This window comes from Aquarana catesbeiana, linkage group LG02 (genome assembly GCF_042186555.1).
Source record: "Aquarana catesbeiana isolate 2022-GZ linkage group LG02, ASM4218655v1, whole genome shotgun sequence".
Taxonomy (NCBI): Eukaryota; Metazoa; Chordata; class Amphibia; order Anura; family Ranidae; genus Aquarana; species Aquarana catesbeiana.
The window spans coordinates 757,976,271-758,000,019 of NC_133325.1; the positions used below are offsets into that span (position 1 = coordinate 757,976,271).

General features: G+C 43.7%; 1 protein-coding gene across 1 annotated transcript in view; it reads left to right on the top strand.

Annotated features, from left to right (window-relative positions):
- CHAF1B (chromatin assembly factor 1 subunit B) overlaps positions 1 to 23,749 on the top strand; it is a 67,449-nt gene that overhangs the window by 19,072 nt on the left and 24,628 nt on the right. The window contains exons 5-12 of the mRNA XM_073617195.1: positions 340 to 443; positions 3,887 to 3,983; positions 4,179 to 4,263; positions 4,862 to 4,955; positions 5,046 to 5,115; positions 8,562 to 8,650; positions 9,916 to 10,078; positions 18,900 to 19,337. Coding sequence (XP_073473296.1) covers positions 340 to 443; positions 3,887 to 3,983; positions 4,179 to 4,263; positions 4,862 to 4,955; positions 5,046 to 5,115; positions 8,562 to 8,650; positions 9,916 to 10,078; positions 18,900 to 19,337 — 1,140 coding nt within the window. The remainder of the gene's footprint in view (positions 1 to 339; positions 444 to 3,886; positions 3,984 to 4,178; positions 4,264 to 4,861; positions 4,956 to 5,045; positions 5,116 to 8,561; positions 8,651 to 9,915; positions 10,079 to 18,899; positions 19,338 to 23,749) is intronic.

Consider the following 23,749-nt stretch of genomic DNA (forward strand, 5'->3'; position numbering starts at 1 on the left):
CTCATTTACAGTCGGCCTCATTGGCATTTTGTACTTTTAAATGTATGAAAAAAAAAAAGCATGGAAATAAGAGAGGTGTGTAAATCTGTGTTTTAGTACCATTTTATCCTGCAGTGTGCAGCTTTAAAGCTCCAGCATTAGGCAACCTCCTGTACATCTTCGGCCCACTTGTTTGGGGCAAACTGCTATGTATGAAAATGCAGAATGGTATGTTAGGAGGTTAGTAAAGATGTAGATGGTACAACGTTAGAAAGACATCACAAAACAAAGTTCCCTTTTGGAGCTCTTTAATATTGCTTTATCATTTGTGTGTTAATCTACTTTTACCTTTTTTAACAGGGGTCATCTAGAGGATGTGTATGACATCTCCTGGACACAAGACAGCAACTTCATGGTCTCGGCATCTGTGGACAACTCCGCTATCATGTGGGATGCTGTTAAAGGTGTGATAGCTAAATAGATTCTTGGGTATTCTCAGTACAAGGCTAAAGACTCCCCCCTTTCAACTGACTATAGCAGTGTATCTCAAAGTGGCTATGCTAGTGATTGAAGGAATCAATCATATTAAGACCCCCTTGACTGGCTGACCTAATAAGGGGATGGTGGTTTAAAGAGTAACTCCACTTTCATGAGGGAAAAAAAAAAGAATTATATAGCATATACAATTGTGACGCAAGTCATATTGTAATTAAATGTTCCTAAGAACTACCTTTCCATTTCAGTCTGCTGCGCTGTAATTTCCTGTAAAATACAATGCGATATGGCTACCTGGAGGTGTTCTGTACACAGAAAGGTACAGAACACCCCCCAAAAACATTATTTCCTGCATGTGTGTGATTGGCTCATTGATTTTTTTCCCAGAAGTCTGCACTTGTAGACCAGTCTGATTTCAGGCATCCCCTGCAACAAAAATGTAATATTTGGTGAGATTTTCCTCCCAATAGGAAATCATGTCTAAAGGGATGCAGACACTGCAATTGTCCTCATTAGGGCCCTCTAGGTTCCTCATTAGACTCACTCAGAACAGGGGCACAGAGACACAAACCGTAATTTCTTCAGAATGACAAGATAGGAATCTGCAACAAAGTTTTTGTTAAAATCTTTGCAATGTACATAGATCACCCTGAGTGGAATGTTTTTATCTCAACAAAAGTGGAGTTACTTCTGTCGAAGGGGCTAGACCGAAAAAGGTCTGCCTTTTTCGGTCATGGCCCTTCGACAGAAGTAACCGTTCTGCGCTCTGTCAATGGCAAAGCAAACTCATTCATCCATCCATGTCCCTATGCCAGCATTTTTCAACCAGGGTGCCTTCAGGTTTCTTCAGGTGTGCCTTGGCAAAATTCCTAACGCCTAGTTCACACCTATGTGTTTTTAAGTGCTTTTTCAGTTTTACAAAAATGCACTACAGTCAATAAAACATGATTTCCTATGAGTCATGATAACATCCTGTTTAAAAAAAAAAAAAAAGGATCAGGGACTTTTTTTGCCCTGCAGCAGGTTTCTTTTATGATTTCATAGTCTTCAATGGAAACACATCAAAAACGCAGTGCTTGCTGGGTTCTCCTACATGACAACAGATACCTCCCAAAAAAGCGAAACACTTTAAAATGCGTGTAAAAAAAACGAAAACAAAATAAAAACCCATCCTTGTTTTGACCCTCCCCTGCCCCTCTCCATCAGCACTGGGGTCATATTAGCTGAGTGAGGTAGAGCAGCTTTGCTTTGTAAGAATAAATCATCTCTAACGTTCGGTGTCCTAAGTGTGTGTATGTCGCTGCATTATGTAAAACCTATTTGTTTTGTTTTTTTACATGTTACAATGGAGTGCCTTGAGAGTGTGCATAATTTTAAAGGGTACCTTGACTGAAAAAATGTTGAGAAACACCGTTCTATGCATTATTTTGCTGATAAATCCCTTTAACAAACACCCCCTAGCATTTCTGTCTATGGCCATCTCGAGTAAGGGAAGATGATTCATTTTCATGTAGCATTAACTTCCTGCGATCCATTTGCCCTTAGCTCAGGCATGCAGCCAGGCATTGTGCTTAGCTTAGAACACCCCTCCTAAAGACTGACTGGGATGTATGACCTAATTTGCCTAGGCCTGGAAACCAGGAAGTAACTGATGAAATGTAATTAAAAAAAAAAAAGTTTAAAACAAGCAAATTTGATATAACGTATTAGCCGAGTTTTTCAGCACATTTTTTTGGCTTATACTCGAGTCAAGCACTTTTCTGCAGCAGAGAATGACATTTTCTGAACCGAATTTGGGGCCCTGTATGTCAGGGCCACTTAGTGCTAGGAACCCCAAATTTGGTGTGCAAGCCCAAAGGAACTAGCACTACAACATATCCAAAGCTGGGGTTCCTAGCACCAAGTGGCCCAGAGTTTTGGGCCCAAAGTTGAAAATGTCAAGCACTTTTCTGCAGCAGAGAATGACATTTTCCAAACCAAATTTGCGGCCCCATAACTCGGGGCCAGTTGGTGCTAGGAACCCCAGCTTTAGATATGTTGTAGTGCTCCACTGGGTTTGCACACCAAATTTGGGGTTCCTATCGCCAAGTGGCCCTGAAATACGGGGCCCCAAAGTCGGTCAACTGTGTCCATCTGCAGCAATGCAATTTTGGGACCCTTTGGGTCCAGAGACCCCAAATTTTGGCTGCAGCTATGGGGTAAAAAAATTTATAATCGTATATTGATTGGTTTGCACAAAAGTTATAGCGTCTACAAAATAGGGGATAGATTTATGTATTTATTTTTGTACTACTAATGGCGGTGATCTGCGAATTTTATTTATTTTATCTGGACTGCAACGTTGCGGCAGACAGATCCGACACTTGACACTATTTTGGTACCAGTGACGTTTACACAGTGATCAGAGCTAAAAAATAGCCTCTGATTACTGTATAAATGTCACTGGTGGGGAAGGGGATAAACACTAGGGGGTGATCAAGAGCTTAACTGTGTTCCCTCAGTGTGTTCTAACTGTAGGGGGGTCGGCTACCTAGGACATGTCAGAGATCACTGCTCCAGATGACAGGGAGCAGTGGATCTCTGTCATGTCACTAGGCAGAACAGGGAAATGCATTGTTTACATAGACATTTGCCCGTTCTGCCTGTCCTTGCCGGGATTGCGGACCACCGGTGGACATCGAGTCCGCGGGGCATGCGCCCGCTAGGTGGCTAACACGGAGAGACGTATGGGTTCGCCCTTTTGCCCACCCATGCTATTATGCCGACGTATATCGTCGTGCACTAGTCGAGAAGGGGTTAATATTGTTAAAGCATTTGTTACTCCCATCATTTCATATCCTGATATGTGCCTGCTGTACCATGTACTTGTATGAGAAGGTATCCTGTTCTCTTTGTATATTGCTTCCTTTGTGTGACATCCCTGGTGTTCCTTCCAGTCCCTCTGCTTTCGTGTTAGAATCTGACCACATTAAGTAGGAGCGCACACCTTGGTCAGTTCTCTAGCTATGCTAGTGCACTCTCCTCCAATGATGGCATTGGAGTGACAAGACTTGCCCTGACACGTCCCTGTTGCACAGTTATTCACTGGGAAGTGGAGTGTACTGCTGCTTCTCCTCACCCAGCTCTTATGCAGCTGAGAACAGAGGGAATGTGATCACTTAAAAAAAAAAAAAAAAACACACATTATAAAATATATTTTTGTCTCTCTTTTTTTTTAGTTTTTTTTTTTTTGTTTTTTTTTGTTTTTTTTTAATATATCTTAAAAAAAAAATTCTATTCTGTAGAAAATGTTTTGCCTTTCCTTTCTATTTTAAACAGAATGGGTTGTCTTACAATGTGATTGTTTACCTTAAGTAAATAACCAAGTTATTTTATATATATAAATATATATTTTTTTTCCCGATATTTACAGGTCAGAAATTGTCTATATTTAATGAACACAAGAGTTATGTGCAGGGAGTGACTTGGGATCCCCTGGGCCAGTACATAGCAACACTGAGCTGTGATCGGTAAGAGTTCTGACTTGTACTTTGATGAGTTTGGTTGTATATACACCACCGTGGTGGTGTCATGATATATTTTTTTTTTTTATTGTTTTATGGGTATTACTGTGATACATGAAGTCATGCATCCTAACAGGACAATTTTAATTTTAGTTGTTTACTGTGAGTATCACCTAACCGTTCGTTCTTCTCTGCACGTAGTATTATGAGAGTGTACAGAACAGAGACAAAGAAAGTGGCCTTCAATGTGAGCAAGTTGCCATCCAACAGTGCAACTGAAGGAGAGGTATGTGGGCATGGGGTGCCATAATACATTTCTTCAAGATACTGTGTATTGCTGAGATAAGTGCCCATTATTTTTTTGTTCCTGCTCTTAAATACATAATGCGTAAAAGAAAAAGGGTCATAATACTTACCAGCAGGCTTTTTTGCAAAGCTCCACGCACCAAATTTCTTAAGCATCCAACACTTTAGGGCTTCTTTTCCCCACTAAACATTCTGGTCTCACCTGCCAGCCGCTAAGTCATTACTGTGTCCCTCCAGACCTGTAGTGATGTAGCTGAGTGGCTGAAACCTGAGCATGTGTAGTAGGGGATGCAGGCATTACGCACACCCACTGTGGGATGCTGAGATTTCTCAGTTGATGTAGCTCTGCAAGATTGGCATTGCTGAAGGGATTGGTAAGTGTTCTGACAACTTCTACAGGCAGCTTTTTTTTTTATTATTTTATTTTTTATTATTATTATTTATTAAACTTTTTTGTCCCCCATTCTTCCCCCTCAGAAATGTTTAATTTACACTGAGGATGTATTATATGGTCTACATAGTTTGTTTGGATAAAAATATAAATTGACCCGTTTGATTTGTTCTTCTTTTCATGACAGAATAAAACTTATCGAATGTTCCATGATGACAGCATGAAGTCCTTCTTTAGAAGGCTGACATTTACACCTGATGGCTCTCTCCTCCTCGCTCCAGGTTTGGCTTCTATATATAGTAAATTATTCATGTACTCCTGCATGTACAAGTAGTCCAAGATGTCATCTCGCGATTTCTTTGCTTTTTTAGCTGGCTGTGTTGAGGTTGGGGACGTTCTTGTCAACACAACCTTTGTCTTCTCCAGGAATCATCTGAAAAGGTGTGTATTCCTTACTGTCTCTATTCGTTAATGTCTGTCTGATAGAACTCCTATTTCTTTCTCATCCACTTAGGGGCACGGGAAGTCTTTAACCTTTGGATGTGCTGGTAAAAAAGAAAAACTTTCGACCAGCCCAGGACTATACATGCTTAAGCTACTTCTAATGTCCCAAGATCATCTTTTCCTCAACGCTGCTTTGTGTTAACCCTTTCGCTGCCAGGCCCCGCTCTCAAACTTTTTACAGCTTTGAGAGTTGGTAAAAGACCCCCCCCCCCCAACCATATATTTTTTGAAAGCACGTGACCAGTAGAATGAAAGGAAGGTGCTATTGATTTTTTAAAGCCCCGCTGTATTTGTGCACATGTTTATTAAAACAATATTTTCGCTAAAAATACACTAAAATCATTATTAGCAGATACAAACGCAGCAAATTTTACAAAATTCCTGCTAAATTCCTATTGAATATAAAAGCTTAACCTGTATTCAGTTAAGAAATACCAAATATTTGTAAATTTTAAATTGCGTCTTTTGCGAAACGGTGAAAATTGAACGTATGCAAAAATTTCTCTAAACATCTGTAGGTTTTCATTTTTCACATGCAGGTTTCAGAGTTTATAAAAGCCCCCCCCCCCCCCCCAAGCCATATACCGGGGGTGGGGGGGCATCGGGGGTCTAAACGGACCTCTGTCTCTTTTTTGACACCTAGAAAGGGACTGAAATCTGGCTGTAGCCAGTGGGGGAGGTTGGAAGGAGAGCCGGCTAGCCGCAGCGGTGCCGAACATCGAAAGTGGAGGACACTAAAGGAGGGGGGTAAACGTGTTTACCAGCCCCCCTCCCTCTCTCAATCTTCACAGATCTGTCAGCAGCTTCAACATCGAGGAAGGGGGGTGTCAGAAAGCGGTCTCTCTCTCAGATCTGTCAGCGGCTGCTCCATGCTGACAGAGACTGGAACATTGAGGAAGTGGGGGACACTGAAGGGGGGGTCAAAAAGCGGGGTGGGGGGGATAAAAATGTGCTTACCAGCCCCCCTCCCTCTTTCAATCCTCACAGATTTGTCAGCGGCTGCTCCATTCTGACAGATCTGTGAGCTGCGGGGGAGGGTGGAAGGAGTGCAGCAGGGATGCCCTGCAACATCAGGGAAGTGGGGGACACTGGGGGTCAGAAAGCAATGGGGGGGGGGGGGTAAAAATGTGTTTACCAGCCCCCTCTCAATCCTAACAGATTTATCAGCGGCTGCTCCATGCACAGATCTGTGAGCTGCAGCCCTGGGATAGGTGGCAAGGGCGCCCCAACATTGGAGAAGTGGGAGACACATAAGGGGGGTCACAAAGCAAGGGGGGGGGTAAATGTGTTTACCAGCCCCCCCCCCCATTCCTCACAGATCAGGTGCAGCCCCAGGAGGGGCGGAGGAAAAAAGAGTAGCATCTGCAGGGAGGAAGTGCCCGAACATCAAGGAGGTGGGGAGCACTGGAGGAGTGTCAGAAAGCCAGGGGTATTTTTTTTTTTAAGAAGTTGATCCCTCTGTGGTTGCAGCACGAAAAGCCAGCGGGGAGGGCAGGGGAGGGAAACTGACCTGATGAAGGGATCAGGTTTGTGAGAGGGGGGGGTGATTTGTACTGTGGGGGGGAATCAGAGTAGGGGGGTGAAGCGGCAGGGAAAGGAAGAGTTAGGCCCCATTCATACCTGAGCGTTTTGTAGCTTGAATCCTGTCCTGAAGCTACAAAACGCTGGAGGGGGAAAAAAATAAATTATGATCCATGGAGATGGTTCACATCTCCACTCCAAAACGCCTGAGGCAAGAAGCTCCAAAACGCCTGAAGCTCAAACAAGTTCTGGAACTTTTTTTTTTGTTTAGGCAGATTTGGGCGTTTTTCTCCTTTTTACATTGGTGACCTTTTGACCTGTGCAAAAACGTGGCAAAATCGCATGACTTTCTGCCTGAAAACACTACGCTCAGGTGTGAATGCCAATTTAGACCGCAGCAGATTTAGGTGGAGCGGTGGGTGACAGGGCACAGTGCAGCAGCAGGGGGTGGGGTGGGTGTGACATTTTAGGTAAAAAGCTCTGATCAGTGGTCTGTTCAACAGTGTCTACTGAACATTTCTGCTATATACGTTCATGGTCAGTGAAGTGACCATGAGCTTATAGCAGGATGAGGAATGAGGTCCAGCTGGAAACGGTGAAAGGGTTAAAGGACTAACTTTTTTTTTTTTTTTCTTCAGTCAAGACCTCTCTCTACATAGTTGCTGCAGCTTTGTCTCTCCAATTTGCAGTTCTACTGTGTGATCATTTTTTGCTTGGCCACATCAGGACCCTGCTTGAATGGATGTTGTGGCTATAGTCTGGAAGTGGGGTACTTTCCAGACTCTATAATGGTATAAGTTAGCTAAGGAGCACTTTCCAGAATCCCTGGCACTGCCTTAGCACTTGCCATGTCACTAAGCACTTGGAAAGTGGGCCAGTTGGGTCAAGAACTTGGAACAAGTTGTTTTCTTCCTAGATCACTGGATGCCTTTACTCCCTGGTTTTGCTGTGTGTTAACCCTTTGGGACTTCAGTAATTGCTGTGAGACTGGGAGCTGACGTCATTGCTTGGTGGAGTGTCGTATACGTGCGCTGCATGCTCTTTCCCACCATATAGCGTCAAGCAAGCATCTCAGGGGGACAGTCCTGCTGGGTCGCTCTCTACTAACCGCTCCAGGGCAGCTTGTAGCACACCACCTGACATTACCAATGCTTGCAGCCTAGAGTCAAGCTGTCCTCTTATCCTTGCACCCAGAAGTTTTTTTTACCTTAATGCATAGATTGCATTTATGTAGAAAAACCTTCTGCCTTTAGAACCACTTCAAGGTGGTGTGTGTTTTTTTTTTTGTTTTTTTTGTTTTTTGTTTTTATAGAGGACACACCTCTATAACTGATAAGTGGTTGGAAGCCCTTTCTTAGAGTTAAGTTCTTGCTGGCGGGTCCTGCCCATATATCAAACTATGGCTGGGACTTTACTTTGAGAAACCATGTCTGATTGGTCAAAATCCATAAAAGATCTAACCACTGCTGCAATTGATCCCTTGCTTACTGAACTCATGTTAATTTTGACCTGTGCCCATTTGCAAGAATACTCCGATCTCATTTCGTCCATGTATCTCATGATGGCACTTTGGCTTAGGTGCTGGATTGCAAAACCCTTGCATAAGACAGGTGCTCCACATGGCCATCATGAGACAGTGTCTCTTCAGGCCAGCTCTTGACAGTATTATTAAGGATGCTACTGGTGGTAAGAGCACCCATCTTCCTGAGCAGAAATATTAAAATAAATAAATATTAACTTTCCTTTTTAGATATGTTTTGCTTATTTTGTGATGCACTGTATTGTGTAATTTTTATTTTTTTATTATTGCTTTGTAATACTTTTTATTTTTTTTATTTTTTTATTTCATCCTTTCATGCCAGACCTGTATCTCACCTGCCCTGTCCAGCAAAAGTCACACTTGCTGTTCGATGCTCCCCTGTGTTCTATGAGCTGAGGCCAGAAGTGAAAGGTGAGATTTACATTCAGTTGCCTTCTCCTGTATAATCCTAGAATGGTGACAACTGTTCTTTGAATGGCTAGTGTGTATCAAGGACAGGAAGTAAAAGAAAATCTCCCCAATGGGAACAAGATAGGTACAAAAAAAACAGCCCTTCCCTCCCTTTTCTTCTCTGCCTTGCAATGATTACATTCAGGGTGGATTTGATTTAAATCATAATTTTTAAAGAGCAACTATCATCTCTGTCCCGCAGCGGCTCCTCATCTGACCCGCGGTTGACTCACCAGCAGTCTCATTCACTATAATGGGACGGCTGGTGATGCGGCAGTGACAGAAGGTGAGGGACATGGCGGCAGCAGGTGATTGGATGCCCGCTTCTGGCAGTCACGGGCCCCCCAGCCTTGCATAGGAAACAGGTGCTCCACATGGCCATCATGAGACAGTGTCAGACAGCTATTGGCTGCTGCTGCTGTTAATCAAATCCAATGGGGCGGGGCCGAGTCCGGCATTCGTTTTTATAGAAGCAAATGCTGGACTGGGAGCGCGCCTGCAAGGTAACCCCCCCCCCCCCCCAGGAGAGCGCTTTTCCTACGGCGGTTATCTGATGTGGGAAGGAGCCACAGGGGCACCCTGGAAGTCGAGGATCGGGGCCACTCTGTGCAAAATGAACTGCACAGTGGTGTTATGTTTGTTATTTAAAAAAAAAAAAAGAGCCTTTACAACCATTTTAACTTTGTTTTATATCATGGTTACTGTGACCTTGTGTGAATGCATTAATGCAGTTCATGTTATGTCAGCTTGCAGAGTTTGGATTCGTTGAATGAGTTTACCAAAAATGTAAATATTGCAGAATATACAGACCAATGCTACATAACTAAGCTCCATTTCATGCTGAATAAACTAAATTATCTTTCTTGAATAGAAAACTATCTTTAGATTTTTACTCCAAAGGCATTTTATTAAAATTTGATTAAAAAAAAAAAAATTGATTAAAATAAAAAGCTCCTTTTCCTGGCGATATGCTGGCATGTTAACCCTAGCAAATTCATTCGCTTCCTCTCTCTGTCAGTTGAGCAAAGGAGTGGGTGGGGGCAGACAGAGGTAGCTTAAAAAGCAGCGGAAGCCATCCTGCTCGCTCTGTATGTATGTGTCAGAAAACTGAGCAGATCACTATTTAACAAAAGGGCTTTATGGCTGTGCCACTGTTTAATTTGCCCCTATGTGTTTATGTACATGAGGAATTCATGGTATAAGCAGTCATCTTTATTTCCTTTCAGGTGAAAATGGTAAAGCTCCTCCTCCTGGCCTGATCTCTCAACCCTATCGGATGGTCTTTGCAGTGGCCTCTGAAGATTCTGTGCTCTTCTACGACACCCAGCAGACCTTCCCCTTTGGTTATGTTTCCAATGTTCATTATCATACACTAAGCGACATATCTTGGTAAGACTACATCGCATAAGATCAAAATGTGCACTGTTTCAGGGTACGAATAAGCATGTTGCCTGGCCAGTAAGAAACCAAGAAGAGTGTCTACTAAAACAGGTTAGACGCTAGTTGTGGATAAATGAACTTAGTGGAACTTTAGTTAGAAAATTTACTTCTGCTAGATCACATCAGTCTGGCGCTCTTTTTCAGGTATAGCTATGTAAAACATAAAAAAAAAGGTCCATACTGTTAAAAATCCAGTAATACACTATCTCGCTCTGCTCATGCTCAGTTGCTCTCCATTGTTAGGCACTGCCGACTTTATAGAGGCTGATCTGCTGACAGTCTTAAAGTGATTGTAAATGTGTTTGTTATTAAAAAAAAACGTTATACTTACCTGCTCTGTGTAGGGGTTTTGCACAGAGCGGCCCAATCCTCCCTTTTCTGGGGTCCCTTGGCGGCGCTCCTGGCTCCTCCTGTTCTTTGGGTAGGTCCTCAGAGCCGCTTTCCATGAGGGCACCCGTACGGGCGCACTCCTGAGTCCTACTGCTTCATCCGTTGCACCAGACAGCAGGACTCATCCCTGCCCCGACTCCCATGTCACTGGATTTGATTGAGAGCAGCGGGAGCCAATGGTTCCTGCTGCTATCAATCTATCCAATGAAGACCTGAGATAGTGACTGGAGCTACCGGGCTCATCCTCGATGCTGGAAAGATTGGGTTCAGGTAAGAAAAAGAGGGGCTCTGGCAGGCAGCTGCAGCACAGTAGATTTTTCACCTTAATGCATAGAATGTATTAAGGTGAAAAACCTCGAGACTTTTTACAACTCCTTTTAAAGCAAAACTTTACCCATAACAACTTGATAAAAAATAATGTTCTTTATCAAGGAGCATACATTCCTCATTAATTATTCTTCCAAAATGTGCTGTAAATTGCCTCCAGCATTGCTCCTGTTGCCGCTTGCCGGAGGCTGCCATTTTGCTGAAGCCCAGAGCCCCAGCAGTAAGTCCTAAAGTGGAACTTAACCCATGGATTTAACGGTTTCAAAAAACAGTTACATTCCTGTTGAAATTGCTGTCACACTTGTGTCCTCAACCAAACTGTCAAACCATCAAATGGCTGATGTCATAACTGATCACATGTGCAGAACCATGGCCGTTGCAGATTAAACCAAAGCAGCTTCCTTTTCTGTAAGACCCCTTTCACACTGGGGCACTTTGCAGGCTCTATAACGCTAAAAATAGCGCCTGCAAAGCGCCCTGAAAGAGCCACTGCTGTCTCTCCAATGTGAAAGCCCCGAGGGCTTTTACACTGGAACGGTGCGCTGGCAGGATGCTAAAAAAAAGTCCTGCTAGCAGCATCTTTGGAGCGGTGAAACCGCTCCTTCACCGCTCCTGCCCATTGAAATCAATGGGGCAGCGCAGCTATACCAGTAAGAAAACACCCAGCGCTTTGCGGTAGTTTTAACCCTTTCTCGGCCGCTAGAGGGGGGGGAAAAGCTCCCCGCTAGCGGCCGAATAGCGAAGCGGAATTGACAGTAAAGCGCCGCAAACAGCGGCGTTTGACAGCTGACGCACCCACCCACAGTGTGAAAGGGGCCTAAAGGTTGGGCTTTCACCAAATCGGCCTCTACAAATACAGCAGTGCCTAAAAATTGAGAACTGAGCATGTGCAGAGCAGGGTGAGACAGTGTATTACTGGATTTTAAACATTATAGACCCTTACTTTTAATGTTTTACAGCTATACCTGCAAAAATGACCAACCTGAAGTGATCTATCAGGACTTAATTTTCTGACTAAAGTTTCACTTTAAAGTGGAATTAAACCCTCCTATCCTTTTACTGCCAAGGAAGCTGCTTCTGCTTGATCTGCAACCGCCATGGTGCTGCACAAGTGATCATTTACACCGGCCATTTGATGGTTTGACAGTTTGCAGGTCACAAGCAAATGTGCAAATCCTGGCATTCCAGAAATGTATCTTTTTTTGAAACCGTTAAATTGATGGGTTTAGTTCCGCTTTATGCTCTAGACTGGGTTCACACTGATACGATAGACAGTCGTCTGTGGATCCGACTTTGCCCTGCGACTTGAAGTCCGACATGCGTCCGCCTTCATTTATCTAATAAAGTGTCAAAAATAAAACGCAGTACACAGGTTTTTAAAGTAATTTATTAAGGCAGCTCCAGGGTTACTTCCGACTTCTTCTGCCTCCTCCGCTGATGTCTTCTGCCTCTGCTGGTTCTTCTCCCCTCTCCGTTTCTTCTCCGCTGATGTCTTCTAGCTCTCTCTGGTTCTTCCGCTGTCTTCTGCCTCTGCCGGGTCTCCTCTCTGCGCTGTCTTCTTCCTCTGATGTTGACTCGACGCGCTCTCCCGCTCTAATGCTAGGTGTGCCACTACTTATATTGGCATGGCACAGGGCCATCCGATGAAGTCATGCGGAGGCCCTGCCCCTTATGACCACCACCCGGGGGCATGATGGGGCAGTGGCGTCGTAAGGGGCGGGGCCTCCAGATGACGTCACCGGATGGCTTCGCCCCATGCCAGTATAAGTAGTGGCGCACCTAGCATTAGAGCGGGAGAGAGCGTTGGGTCAACATCAAAGGAAGAACAGAAGGAGAAGAACCGGAGAGGGCTAGAAGACATCAGCGTTGAGAGGAGAAGAACCGTCAGAAGACATCAGCGGAGGAAGCAGAAGAGCCAGAGAGGGGAGAAGAAATCAGAAGAGACGCCGGAGCTGCCTTCCTTAATAAATTACTTTAAAAACCTGTGTACTGCGTTTTTATTTTTGACGCTTCTTTTTTTTTTTTTTTATAAAGGCAAATGGGTAGGAGTACAATGTATTAAATGTGTGTAATCCTCGCGCCAAAAACAATAATGTGAATAAATTGAAAATTAAAAATTAAACAAAAGCTGCTAACCCCCAAACTGGGTGAGAAATCCAGTGCAAATTAAAAATGTGTATGGTGGGGGACGATCGTATATGGACGTTTTCTTATATTTTTTTCACAAAGGACATTTATTTTTATTTTTCATACATGCATAAACGTCACGGATGTCATCCTTTTCTTATACATTGTATTTCCACGCTAGTATATAGCTTTTTTGTATAGCACATTGATGTATATTGAAAATATCGCTGTTGGGTTCCACATTTTTCATACATAGTAGCTAACCGTTAATTTAGACTCAGCGCCCCCCCACCATACACATTTTTAGGAGTACAATGTACCCCATACTCATTCACATAGGGTGGGGGCCGGGATCTGGGGGCGATGGAGGGCTTCGTTCTCAGGTACAGTGGATATAAAAAGTCTACACACCCCTGTTGAAATGTCAGGTTTCTATGATATAAAAAAAAAATGAGACCAAGATAAAAGATTTCAGAACTTTTTACCCCTTTTAATGTGACCTATAAACTGTACAACTCAATTGAACAACAAACTGAAATCTTTTAGGTGGAGGGAAGTAAAAATAAAATAATACGGTTGCATAAGTGTGCACACCCTTAAACTAATACTTTGCTGAACACCTTTTGATTTTATTACAGCACTCAGTCTTTTTGGATATGAGTCTATCAGCATGGCACATTTTGACTTTGCAAAAGCACTCCAAATCTGTCAGGTTGCAAGGGCATCTCCTGTGAACAGCCCTCTTCAGATCACCCCACAGATTTTAAATCAGATTCAGGTCTGGGCTCTGGCTGGGCCATTCCAAAACTTTAATCTTCTGGTGAAGCCATTCCTTTGTTGATTTGAGTCATTGTCATGCTGAAAGATGAAGTTCCTCTTCATGTTCAGCTTTCTAGCAGAAGCCTGAAGGTTTCGTGCCAATATTGACTGGTATTTGGAACTGTTCATAATTTCCTCTACCTTGACTAAGGCCCCTGTTCAAGCTGAAGAAAAACGGCCCCAAAGCATGATGCTGCCACCACCATCCTTCACTGTGTGTATGGTGTTCTTTTGGTGATGTGCAGTGTTGTTTTTGCGCCAAACATATCTTTCTTTTTTTATACATCATGGGACACAGAGTTAGGCTACTGGGTTCTACTTCATCTCCAGGTGAATGGACATTGGTAGACCAAAGGCCTTTAGACAGGAAGTGATCCCCTCCTATACAGGAAGGTACTTAAATTTTTTACCAGTGTCTGCAAGGTGGATGGCACAGTTTGTTTGAGCTCTCTGAGCTCCAGATCTCTTGTTCCACAAACAGTTCTTAAATGAATCAAGAGGTTGACCGATCGGATCCATTTGACACAGGCTTTATATGCTTAGATAAATGGTACTTGAGCCCCGCAAAGAAGACTCAAGATGCGACCTGCGAGGTTTTGCCTGTAATGCGGCCTCCGGGCGCTGGACCCTGCGAAGTGAAATCCTAGACACTACAGCGCTAAGGCATTCCTGCAGGGTGCTGTACAGGTGCAAGGGAGTGGACCATAAACATGAAAAGGGTACCCAGTCCTTAAAGGTCCTCAAGTGACAGGAACCCGCCTTGAAGGGTGAAGATCGGGCTCTTAGTTACTAAGCTGCCCTGCGCCTAGACGAGTAAGTGAAACCCCCTTATTTACTTATTGTGGGGTGTCCCAGTAATTGTAACAATCAGTCAAGCTAGCTAGAGGCTGGACACCTGTGTGTGGTGAACATACGAGGGAGTTTTGGGCTAGCTGTGGGTGTTTGCAAAGTGTACCTTTTTTGCTTGTGTCTGGCTGTTTTTTACCTGTATGAGGGCGCACGACGGTGCGCCATTTCGCCTTGGTTCGCCATGGCGCACGTGCGTTCGCAGGAGAGCTGCTGTATTCAGCGGTTGTTGTTTGGTGGCCATTGTGCATATGCATTTGCAAAAGCGCCGCTGGACTTAGCAGTTTGTTTGGCAGCCATGGCGCACACGGCTACGCTGCACATGTGCAGTAGCCTTTATCGGGGTGTGCGAAGATTCGCGTCACGTGACTACAGCCACGCCCGTTCGCCGGGACCACGCACGTACAGGTGCACGCATGCATTGCATGCATTTACTGTTTGTGGCTCTACCCTTCAGGCTTGCTACAGCTTCCCGGGTGTTCACAAAGGTCCTAGCACCAGCACTGGGTCCTTTAAGGGTCCAAGGGATCCTGGTGCTAGGGTATCTGGATGACCTCCTGCTCAGAGATCTAGAACAGAGCATAACATGCACAGGGTGGTATTTGAAAAGCTTAGGCTGGACCAGAAATGTCAGCCCGAAAAGTCAGCCTTGAAACCAGGTCTAAAGTATTTAGGTCTGATCCTAGATACGGTCCAAGCAGTAGTATTCTTGTCACCCGCAAGGATCTGTGTCCTGAAGGATCCGGTGCGTCGGATAAGGGGCACCAGACAACCCTCCATTCGGCTCTGTATGAGTCTTCTAGGGAGGATGGTAGCCTCCTTTTGAGGCGGTACCCTATGCCCAGTTCCATTCCAGGCCTCTACCACAAGACATCTTGTTGGCTTGGAAAAGGAGAGGACAAGCCCTGGATTATCCAATGTTCTTATCTCCTCGGGCACACTTAAGCCTAAACTGGTGGTTCCAGGATCAGAACCTGCAAAAGGGAAGATCCTTCCTCCCGGTAACTTGGAGAGTACTGACTACAGATGCCAGTCTCTCAGGGGAGTGACCCTAGAGGGCTCACAGCTCAAGGGAAATGGTCAAGGACAGATCCTGCCCATCAGTGTCCTGGAATTATGGGCAGTACAATTGGCTCTACGGTCCTAGACGGTGGAGCTTCAGGACTGCCCTATCAGGGTTTTGTCCGACAATGCCACTGCAGTGGCCTATATAAACCACCAAGGCGGTACCAGGAGTTGTTCAGCTTGAAGGAGGTAAACCACTTAATAGCCTGGGCAGAGTGACATGTGCCGATTCTATCGGCAGTCCATATCCCGGGAGTAGAGAACTGGAAGGCAGATTATCTCAGCCGCAGCAGATCTGCCAGGGGGAATGGTCCCTACATCCAGGGTTGTTCCAGGAAATCTACCAATGTTGGGGATGGCCAGAGGTCGACTTACTGGCATCCAGGTTCAACAACAAGCTACAGCAGTTTGTGTCCTGAACAAGAGATCCTCTGGGAATCGGAGCAGATGCTCTGGTAGTTCCATGGAGTGAGTACTCCCTGGTTTATGCTTTCCCTCCGATCCCTCTCCTTCCACATTTGTTGCGCAGGATTCTGAGAGAGGGAGTTCCAGTCATTCTGGTGGCACCAGCCTGTCCCAGAAGGCCCTGGTTCCAGGAGAATGTGAGACTGACAATAGACGGGCCATGGACGCTTCCACGGCACCCCGATCTACTGTCTCAAGGTCCTATATTCCACCCCAATTTACAGTCTCTCAATTTGATGGCATGGCTATTGAAGCCAGGGTGTTGGGACCAGTGGTGTCTACCCTAGTGAATGCTAGAAAAGTTATCACTAGGAAGATTTATCATAAGGTCTGGAAGACTTTGTATTGCTTGGTGTGAAGCCATAAAATGGCATCCTCGGAAATACGTGATTGGGAGAATTCTCTCTTTTCTAAAGTCAGCTGTGGAAATCAAATTGGCTTTGAGTACAATCAGAGGTCAAGTTTCGGCCCTATCAGTATTCTTCCAAAGGCCTTTAGCCTCCCATTCACTGGTCCAAACCTTTTATGCAGGGGGCAGCTCACTTGCTTCCCCCCATTAGGTCACCTATGTGTCCTTGGGACTTGAACTTTGTGCTGTCTTTGTTACAGAAGCAACCATTTGAACCTATCGAGGAAATTCCATTAGACTTGCTGTCACGCAAGCTAGCCTTCCTGATCGCTATCACCTCTGCTAGAAGGGTGTCTGTGTTGGTGGCCCTTTCATGCAGGCAACCGTACTTGATCCTTCACCACGACAGGGTCGTGTTACGATCCGTTCCATCCCTTTTGCCAAAAGTGGTGTCGGCCTTTCATTTAAATCAGGACATTATTTTGCCTTCTTTTTTCTCTCAGCCTCGTTCGGTGGAAGAGAGGCGACTGCATTCTTTGGACGTTGTCTGGGCAGTCAAGGTTTATTTGTCTAGATCTGTGGAGATCCGAGGATCAGACTCCTTTTTTGTTTTACCAAAAGGATCCAAGAAGCGGCAGACAGCTTCCAGGGCTTCCATTGCCAATTGTGTCCTTCAATTGATCATTCAGGCCTCCAGTCTGAAACATAAAGCTCCTCCCTTTTAGGGTGAGAGCTCGTTCTAGGGGTGTAGAAACCTGCAGGGCTTTTTGCCGTCAGGTATCTGTGGCTCAGGTTGGTAAGGCTGCTACCTGGTCTTCAGTGCATACGTTCACAAAATTTTATCAGGTCAATGTTCGAGCAGCCGAGGTTTCGGCTTTCGGCCGCGGTGTACTGTGGGCTGCCGTATAAAATCTGATGGCTATTGTTTGGAAGGGTGTCTCCCTCCCCTCCAGGGTTATTGCTCTGGGACGTCCCAGCAGGTAATGAATATTAGCCTAACTCTGTGTCCCATGATGTATAAAAAAGAAAATAGGATTTTTTTTGTCATATTTACCTGTAAAATCCTTTTCTTTGAGTACATCATGGGACACAGAGGTCCCTCCCCTCTTTTTGAGGATTCAGTGCTTGCTACAAAACTGAAGTAACTTCCTGTATGGGAGGGGGTTATATAGGGGATCACTTCCTGTCTAAAGATTTTTGGTCTACCAGTGTCCATTCACCTGAAGATGAAGTATAACCCAGCAGGTAATGAATATTAGCCTAACTCTGTGTCCCATGATGTACTCAAAGAAAAGGATTTTACAGGCAAAAATGACGAAAAAAATCAGATTTTTTTAATTCTGGACAAAAAGTTCAACCTTGGTTTCATCAGACCATAACACATTTTCCCACACGCTTTTGGGAGACTTCAGATGTGTTATTGCAAAATTTAGCCGAACTTGGATGCTTTTCTTTGTGAGATAAGGTTTGGTCTTGCCACTCTACCCCATAGCCCAGACATATGAAGAATACGGGAGATTGTACCACACAGCCAGTACTTTCCAGATATTCCTGCAGCTCCTTTAATGTTGCTGTAGGCCCCTGACCAGTTTTCTTCTCATCAATTTTAGAGGGACGTTTAGTTCTTGGTAATGTCACTGTTGTGCCATATTTTATCCACTGTGTTCCATGGTATATCTAATGCCTTGGAAATTCTTTTGTACCCTTCTGACTGATACTGATACCTTTTATCGATGAGATCCCCCTGATCTTTGGATCATGCAGACCATGGCTTTTGCTGTTGGATGTGACTAAGAAAATTTCAGGAAAGACCTACTAGAACAGCGGAACTTTTATTTGGGGTTAATCAGAGGCACTTTAAATGATGGAAGGTGTGTACTGACTCCTATTTAACATGAGTTTAAAAGTGCTTTATTCTGAACACAGCTACCTCCCCCAGTTATAAGAGGATGTGTGCACATTTATGCAACCACATTATTTTATTTTATTTTTTTAGATTTACCCCCCCCTCCACCAAAGATTTCAGTTTGTTTTTTAATTGAGTTGTATAGTTCATAAGTCACATTTAAAGGTGGAAAAATTCTGAAATTAATGATCTTTGTCTCATTTTTTTTTACATCACAGAAACATGACATTTTAACAGGGGTGTGTAGACTTTTTATCTACTATAAGTCGATCATAATGTGCTAGTATGTGATGCATACTAGCAGATTATGACATTGCCTTGCAGGTAAACGTTCCCTTTGGATACAGCAATACTGTGTTATGGTCATATACAAACTTTTTGCTGGTGGTTGAGGCTGACTGCAGATATTCAGTCGTCTGAATGAAGCCTAAAACCCAATAGAAACAATCTTGTAATATTCTCTTTTCTCTTGTTAGGTCTAACGATGGAACCATCCTAGTTATTGCCTCCACGGATGGATATTGCTCATTTGTCACTTTTGAGGAAGGTGAGATTGGTGTGCCACTTAAGGAGAAGCCTGCTTTAATAATAAGGACTCCTTCCACAGCGGAGAAGAAGATTAGGAGGTCTCAAGGTAGAAGGGTTTCCTCTCCGATTCTCCGAGCAGGGGAGCTGACCCCTTCTGCAAAGCTATTCGAGCAATCCAGTCCATGCACTCCGATCCACAGCAAGATGAAAGCAGCTGCCACAAGTCAGCCAACAACTCCGGTGGGCATAGCTAGTATTCCGGCCACGCCGACCTCTGAGGACAAAAAGAGTGGACAAAACAGGAAAGCTGCACAGCCCAGGAGGATTACACTCAACACTCTGGAGGCTTGGAGCAAGTCCAGCAAACCTAGCACACCCAGCCCACGGTTAGTTCATGCTGTCTTTTAGTTCAGTGGACCTTTTCAGTTTTGAAGCTTAATGACTTCTAAGGTGTGGTAGTTATGAATGGCAGTTCTTTTTATTTTATTTTCTTGTCCTTGGCTCTGACTCCTTTCCCATTTCTTAATTTTTTTTTAGTGATATCCTGTGATTCAGTTGCTAGTGTCTTTCTTCTGTGAAGTTTTATTTACAAAAATGAGTGTATTTAAAGCAACAAATATTTTCCTTTTAGTTTTGGAAAGAGTAGTGAACGAGTAAATCATCTAGAAATGGTACAGCACTATCTCTCAAAGTGTAAAATCTAACCAAATCAATAAATGTAAACAAATAAGATTACATATCATATGGTGCTACCAATTGATGATCCCATAAGCTTAGTTCATCATATGTGGAAAGTGCAAAATAAAGAATTAAAAAATATCAATATAATATATATTCAATAGTTTTTTCATAAAGTGCTTGAAAGAGAAGGTATATCTCATACCAGAAAAAATATATGTAAAGTGCATACAGATAAAGCACATATAAAAATAATCCACTGGTGGTGTTTGTCCCATACACCATATAATGTCTTGAAGATATTATGTGGTGTATGGGACAAACACAACCACTCTATTTTTTCGATTTATAGTACACTGACAACTATATGGACTTTGAGATATATATATATATATATATATATATATATATATATATATATATATATATATATATATATTCTCTCTTTTAATATTTTATTATCTTTTCATGTGACAACACTGAAGAAATTACACTTTACATTGTAGCAAAGTAGTGAGTGTACAGCTTGTATAACAGCGTAAATTTGCTGTCCCCTGAAAATAAGTCAACACACAGCCATTAATGTCTAAACCGCTGGCAACAAAAGTGAGTACACCCCTAAGTGAAAATGTCCAAATTGTGCCGAAAGTGTCAATATTTTGTGTGGCCACCATTATTTTCCAGCACTGCCTTAACCCTCTTGGGTATGGAGTTCACCAGAGCTTCACAGGTTGCCACTGGAATCCTCTTCCATGATGACATCACAGAGCTGATGGATGTTAGAGACCTTGCGCTCCTCCACCTTCCATTTAAGGATGCCCCACAGATGCTCAATATGGTTTAGGTCTGGAGACGTGCTTGGCCAGTCCATATCCTTTACCCCCAGCTTCATTAGCAAGGCAGTGGTCATCTTGGAGGTGTGTTTGGGGTCGTTATGTTGGAATACTGCCCTGCGGCCCAGTCTCCAAAGGGGGGATCACGGTCTGCTTCATTATGTCACCGTACATGTTGGCATTCATGGTTCCCTCAATGAACTGTAGTTCCCCAGTTTCGGCAGCACTCATACAGCCCCAGACCATGACACTCCCACCACCATGCTTGACTGTAGGCAAGACACGCTTGTCTTTGTACTCCTCACCTGGTTGCCACCACCCACGATTGACACCATCTGAACCAAATAAGTTTATCTTGGTCTCATCAGACCACAGGACATGGTTCCAGTAATCCATGTCCTTAGTCTGCTTGTCTTCAGCAAACTGTTTGGCTTTCTTGTGCATCATCTTTAGAAGAGCCTTCCTTCTGGGACGACAGCCTTGCAGACCAATTTGATGCAGTGTGCTGCGTATGGTCTGAGCACTGACAGGCTGACCACCCACCCCTTCAACCTCAGCAGCAATGCTGGCAGAACTCATATGTCTATTTCCCAAAGAAAACCTCTGGATATGATGCGGAGCACGTGCACTCTGGTCGACCATGGCAAGGCCTGTTCTGAGTGGACCCTGGTTGGTAAACCGCTGTATGGTCTTGGCCACCGTACTGCAGCTCAGTTTCAGGGTGTTGGCAATCTTCTTATAGCCTAGGTCATCTTTATGTAGAGCAACAATTCTTTTTTTCAGATCCTCAGAGAGTTCTTTGCCATGAGGTGCCATGTTGAACTTCCAGTGACCAGTATGAGATGGTGAGAGTGATGACACCAAATTTAACACACCTGAGACCTTGTAACACTAACGAGTCACATGACACCGGGGATGGCAAATGGCTAATTGGGCCCAATTTGGACATTTTCACTTAGGGGTGTACTCACTTCTGTTGCCAGCGGTTTAGACATTAATGGCTGTGTGTTGAGTTATTTTGAGAGGACAGCAAATTTACACTGTTATACAAGCTGTACACTCACTACTTTACATTGTAGCAAAGTGTCATTTCTTCAGTGTTGTCACATAAAAAGATATAATAAAATATTTTCAAAAATGTGAGGGGTGTACCCACTTTTGTGAGATATTATAAATATACAAAATATATATAGTTTATTTATATTTGGACTTTATCTGTATGCAATTGATATATTTATTTTTTCTGGTATGAGATATACCTTCTCTTTCAAGCACTTTTATATCAATCTGTTGCTTGATTTTTTTTATTTTGCACTTTCCACTTGTGTAATGTAAACACATATGATGAACTAAGCTTATGGATCATCAGTTGGTGCCACCATATGATATGTAATATTTGTTTATATTTATTGGTTAGATAAACCAATATTTGGTTTATTTGGTTGGATTTTGCACTTTAAGAGATAGCGGTGTACCATTTCCAGATGATTTAGGTTCGCATCATTTTGGATGGATGAAAGTTTTAGGTACTAGCTGCTCTGTCGCAGATAATTGCTGGTTTCACACTCATCCACTTGGAGTGGTGTAGGTTATTGTAACTATTGTGTTTGAGGTGTAAGGCAGTGCAGGGAGTACCCTAGTTTGTTTTAGTGAATGAGTAACTGTCTGTGTTCCTTTTGGGAAGATTTCCCTTCACTTTCTGTCCTGAAGACGCAACAGGAAGTGAGAGGAAATTACAGTTGTCAGCTGAACAGGTATTTCCACTGAACAATTTCTCCTCCCATCCCAAGCCAGTGACAACTGCAACATTTTGCGTTTCCTAGCACTTTGTCATATGACAGTGGTAATCAGGACAAATGGGATGGATTTACCCGGCAGGGACACAGAGTAAAAACTTGAAGGGTTAAGCCCTACCGATCAACTTCCGTAAACCAGCCTGTTGGATTTTCCCCGCTTGATCAGCGCCACCGGCTATAGCCTGCAGCCCTGATGACTTTATTCTGATGGTGAGGAAGTCCCCCCGCTGTCAGAACTTCAATAGCTCAGTGGGGAGAATTCCCATATCCACATTGAGTGTTTGTTTTTTTTATATAATCTTTAGCGTATTTGATGATGCATCAAAAAGGAATAATAGTAAAAAAGAAAAGAAAATAGAACAAGGTCGTCATACATGGTCTAAGGAGTTCTCAAAATGAAACAGTGAGATATGTCAACATATTGCAACAGCAAGGATTCCTTCCCTGTCCAAGACATTCGGTCTACGTGGACCGACCTCTCACCTGTCAGAGAATAGGAGGATCCCAACTTTAACTATAAACGATAAGTAGTGATTACGTAACTCAAAGATTGTCTAGGGCATATAACCTCGTTAAGGTACCATCAACTGACGTAAAAACAAACTACCGCTCATAGGTCCATAACAGGAATGTATACAATATACAAAGTGATAGGTTCCCATCTGGTTCATCAGTTGATTGGGCAGCAAGGCTGTCGACCGTAGAGTGTTGGTCTGCTTGGACAAGTTGCTTAAAGGCCGGGTCTGCCAGTGCCAGTAATGCAACATCAAGGCTAGACGAGACTGGAGCCGAGCCGTGTACATGATCCCTCCAAGCTGCCCAAATAGATTCAAATCGTTCTTGGGTACCTTTACAGATAGTGAGCCATTCCTCCGTCTCCATGATCTCCCTCACCTTCCCCAACCAGTCCCGTTCGCTCGGGATGTGTGGGCTTTTCCAATGTATTGGAATAAGGCGTTTTGCAGCATTGAGTAGGTGAGGGTGAGCTCTACGTTTATAGCGAGAAACGGGGATGACTTGGATGTATAGCAGAAAATGTTTTGGTGAAGCAGCAATATCTATGCCAAGGCCTTCAGATATGTGCCGGCTAACAAAAGACCAAAACGGTGTCAAAATTGGAGACTCCCACCATATATGTAGGAATGGTCCCTTCTGCCCACATTCCCTCCAACACAGGTCAGAGGCGGAGGGATAAATTTGAGCAATAGACAAAGGTACCCTATACCACCTTGGTAAGTTTGAAGTTATTCTCCTTTTTGTTTTGGAGTCTACTGAACTAGAGTGTGTCAGGCGGTACAGATGATGTAACTGTTCATCTGTAAAATCACTCTGGAGGTCGTGCTCCCATTCTCTCACAAAAAAAAGGTTTTGGGCTAGGTTTAGCTGCATCTAGCATCTTATAGAGAGTTGAGATCATGTGGGGCAGGGGGTCACTAGCCGCCTATAGGCTTTCAAATTCAGTGAGGGTGGTCCTGATCTGTGAGTTTCTAT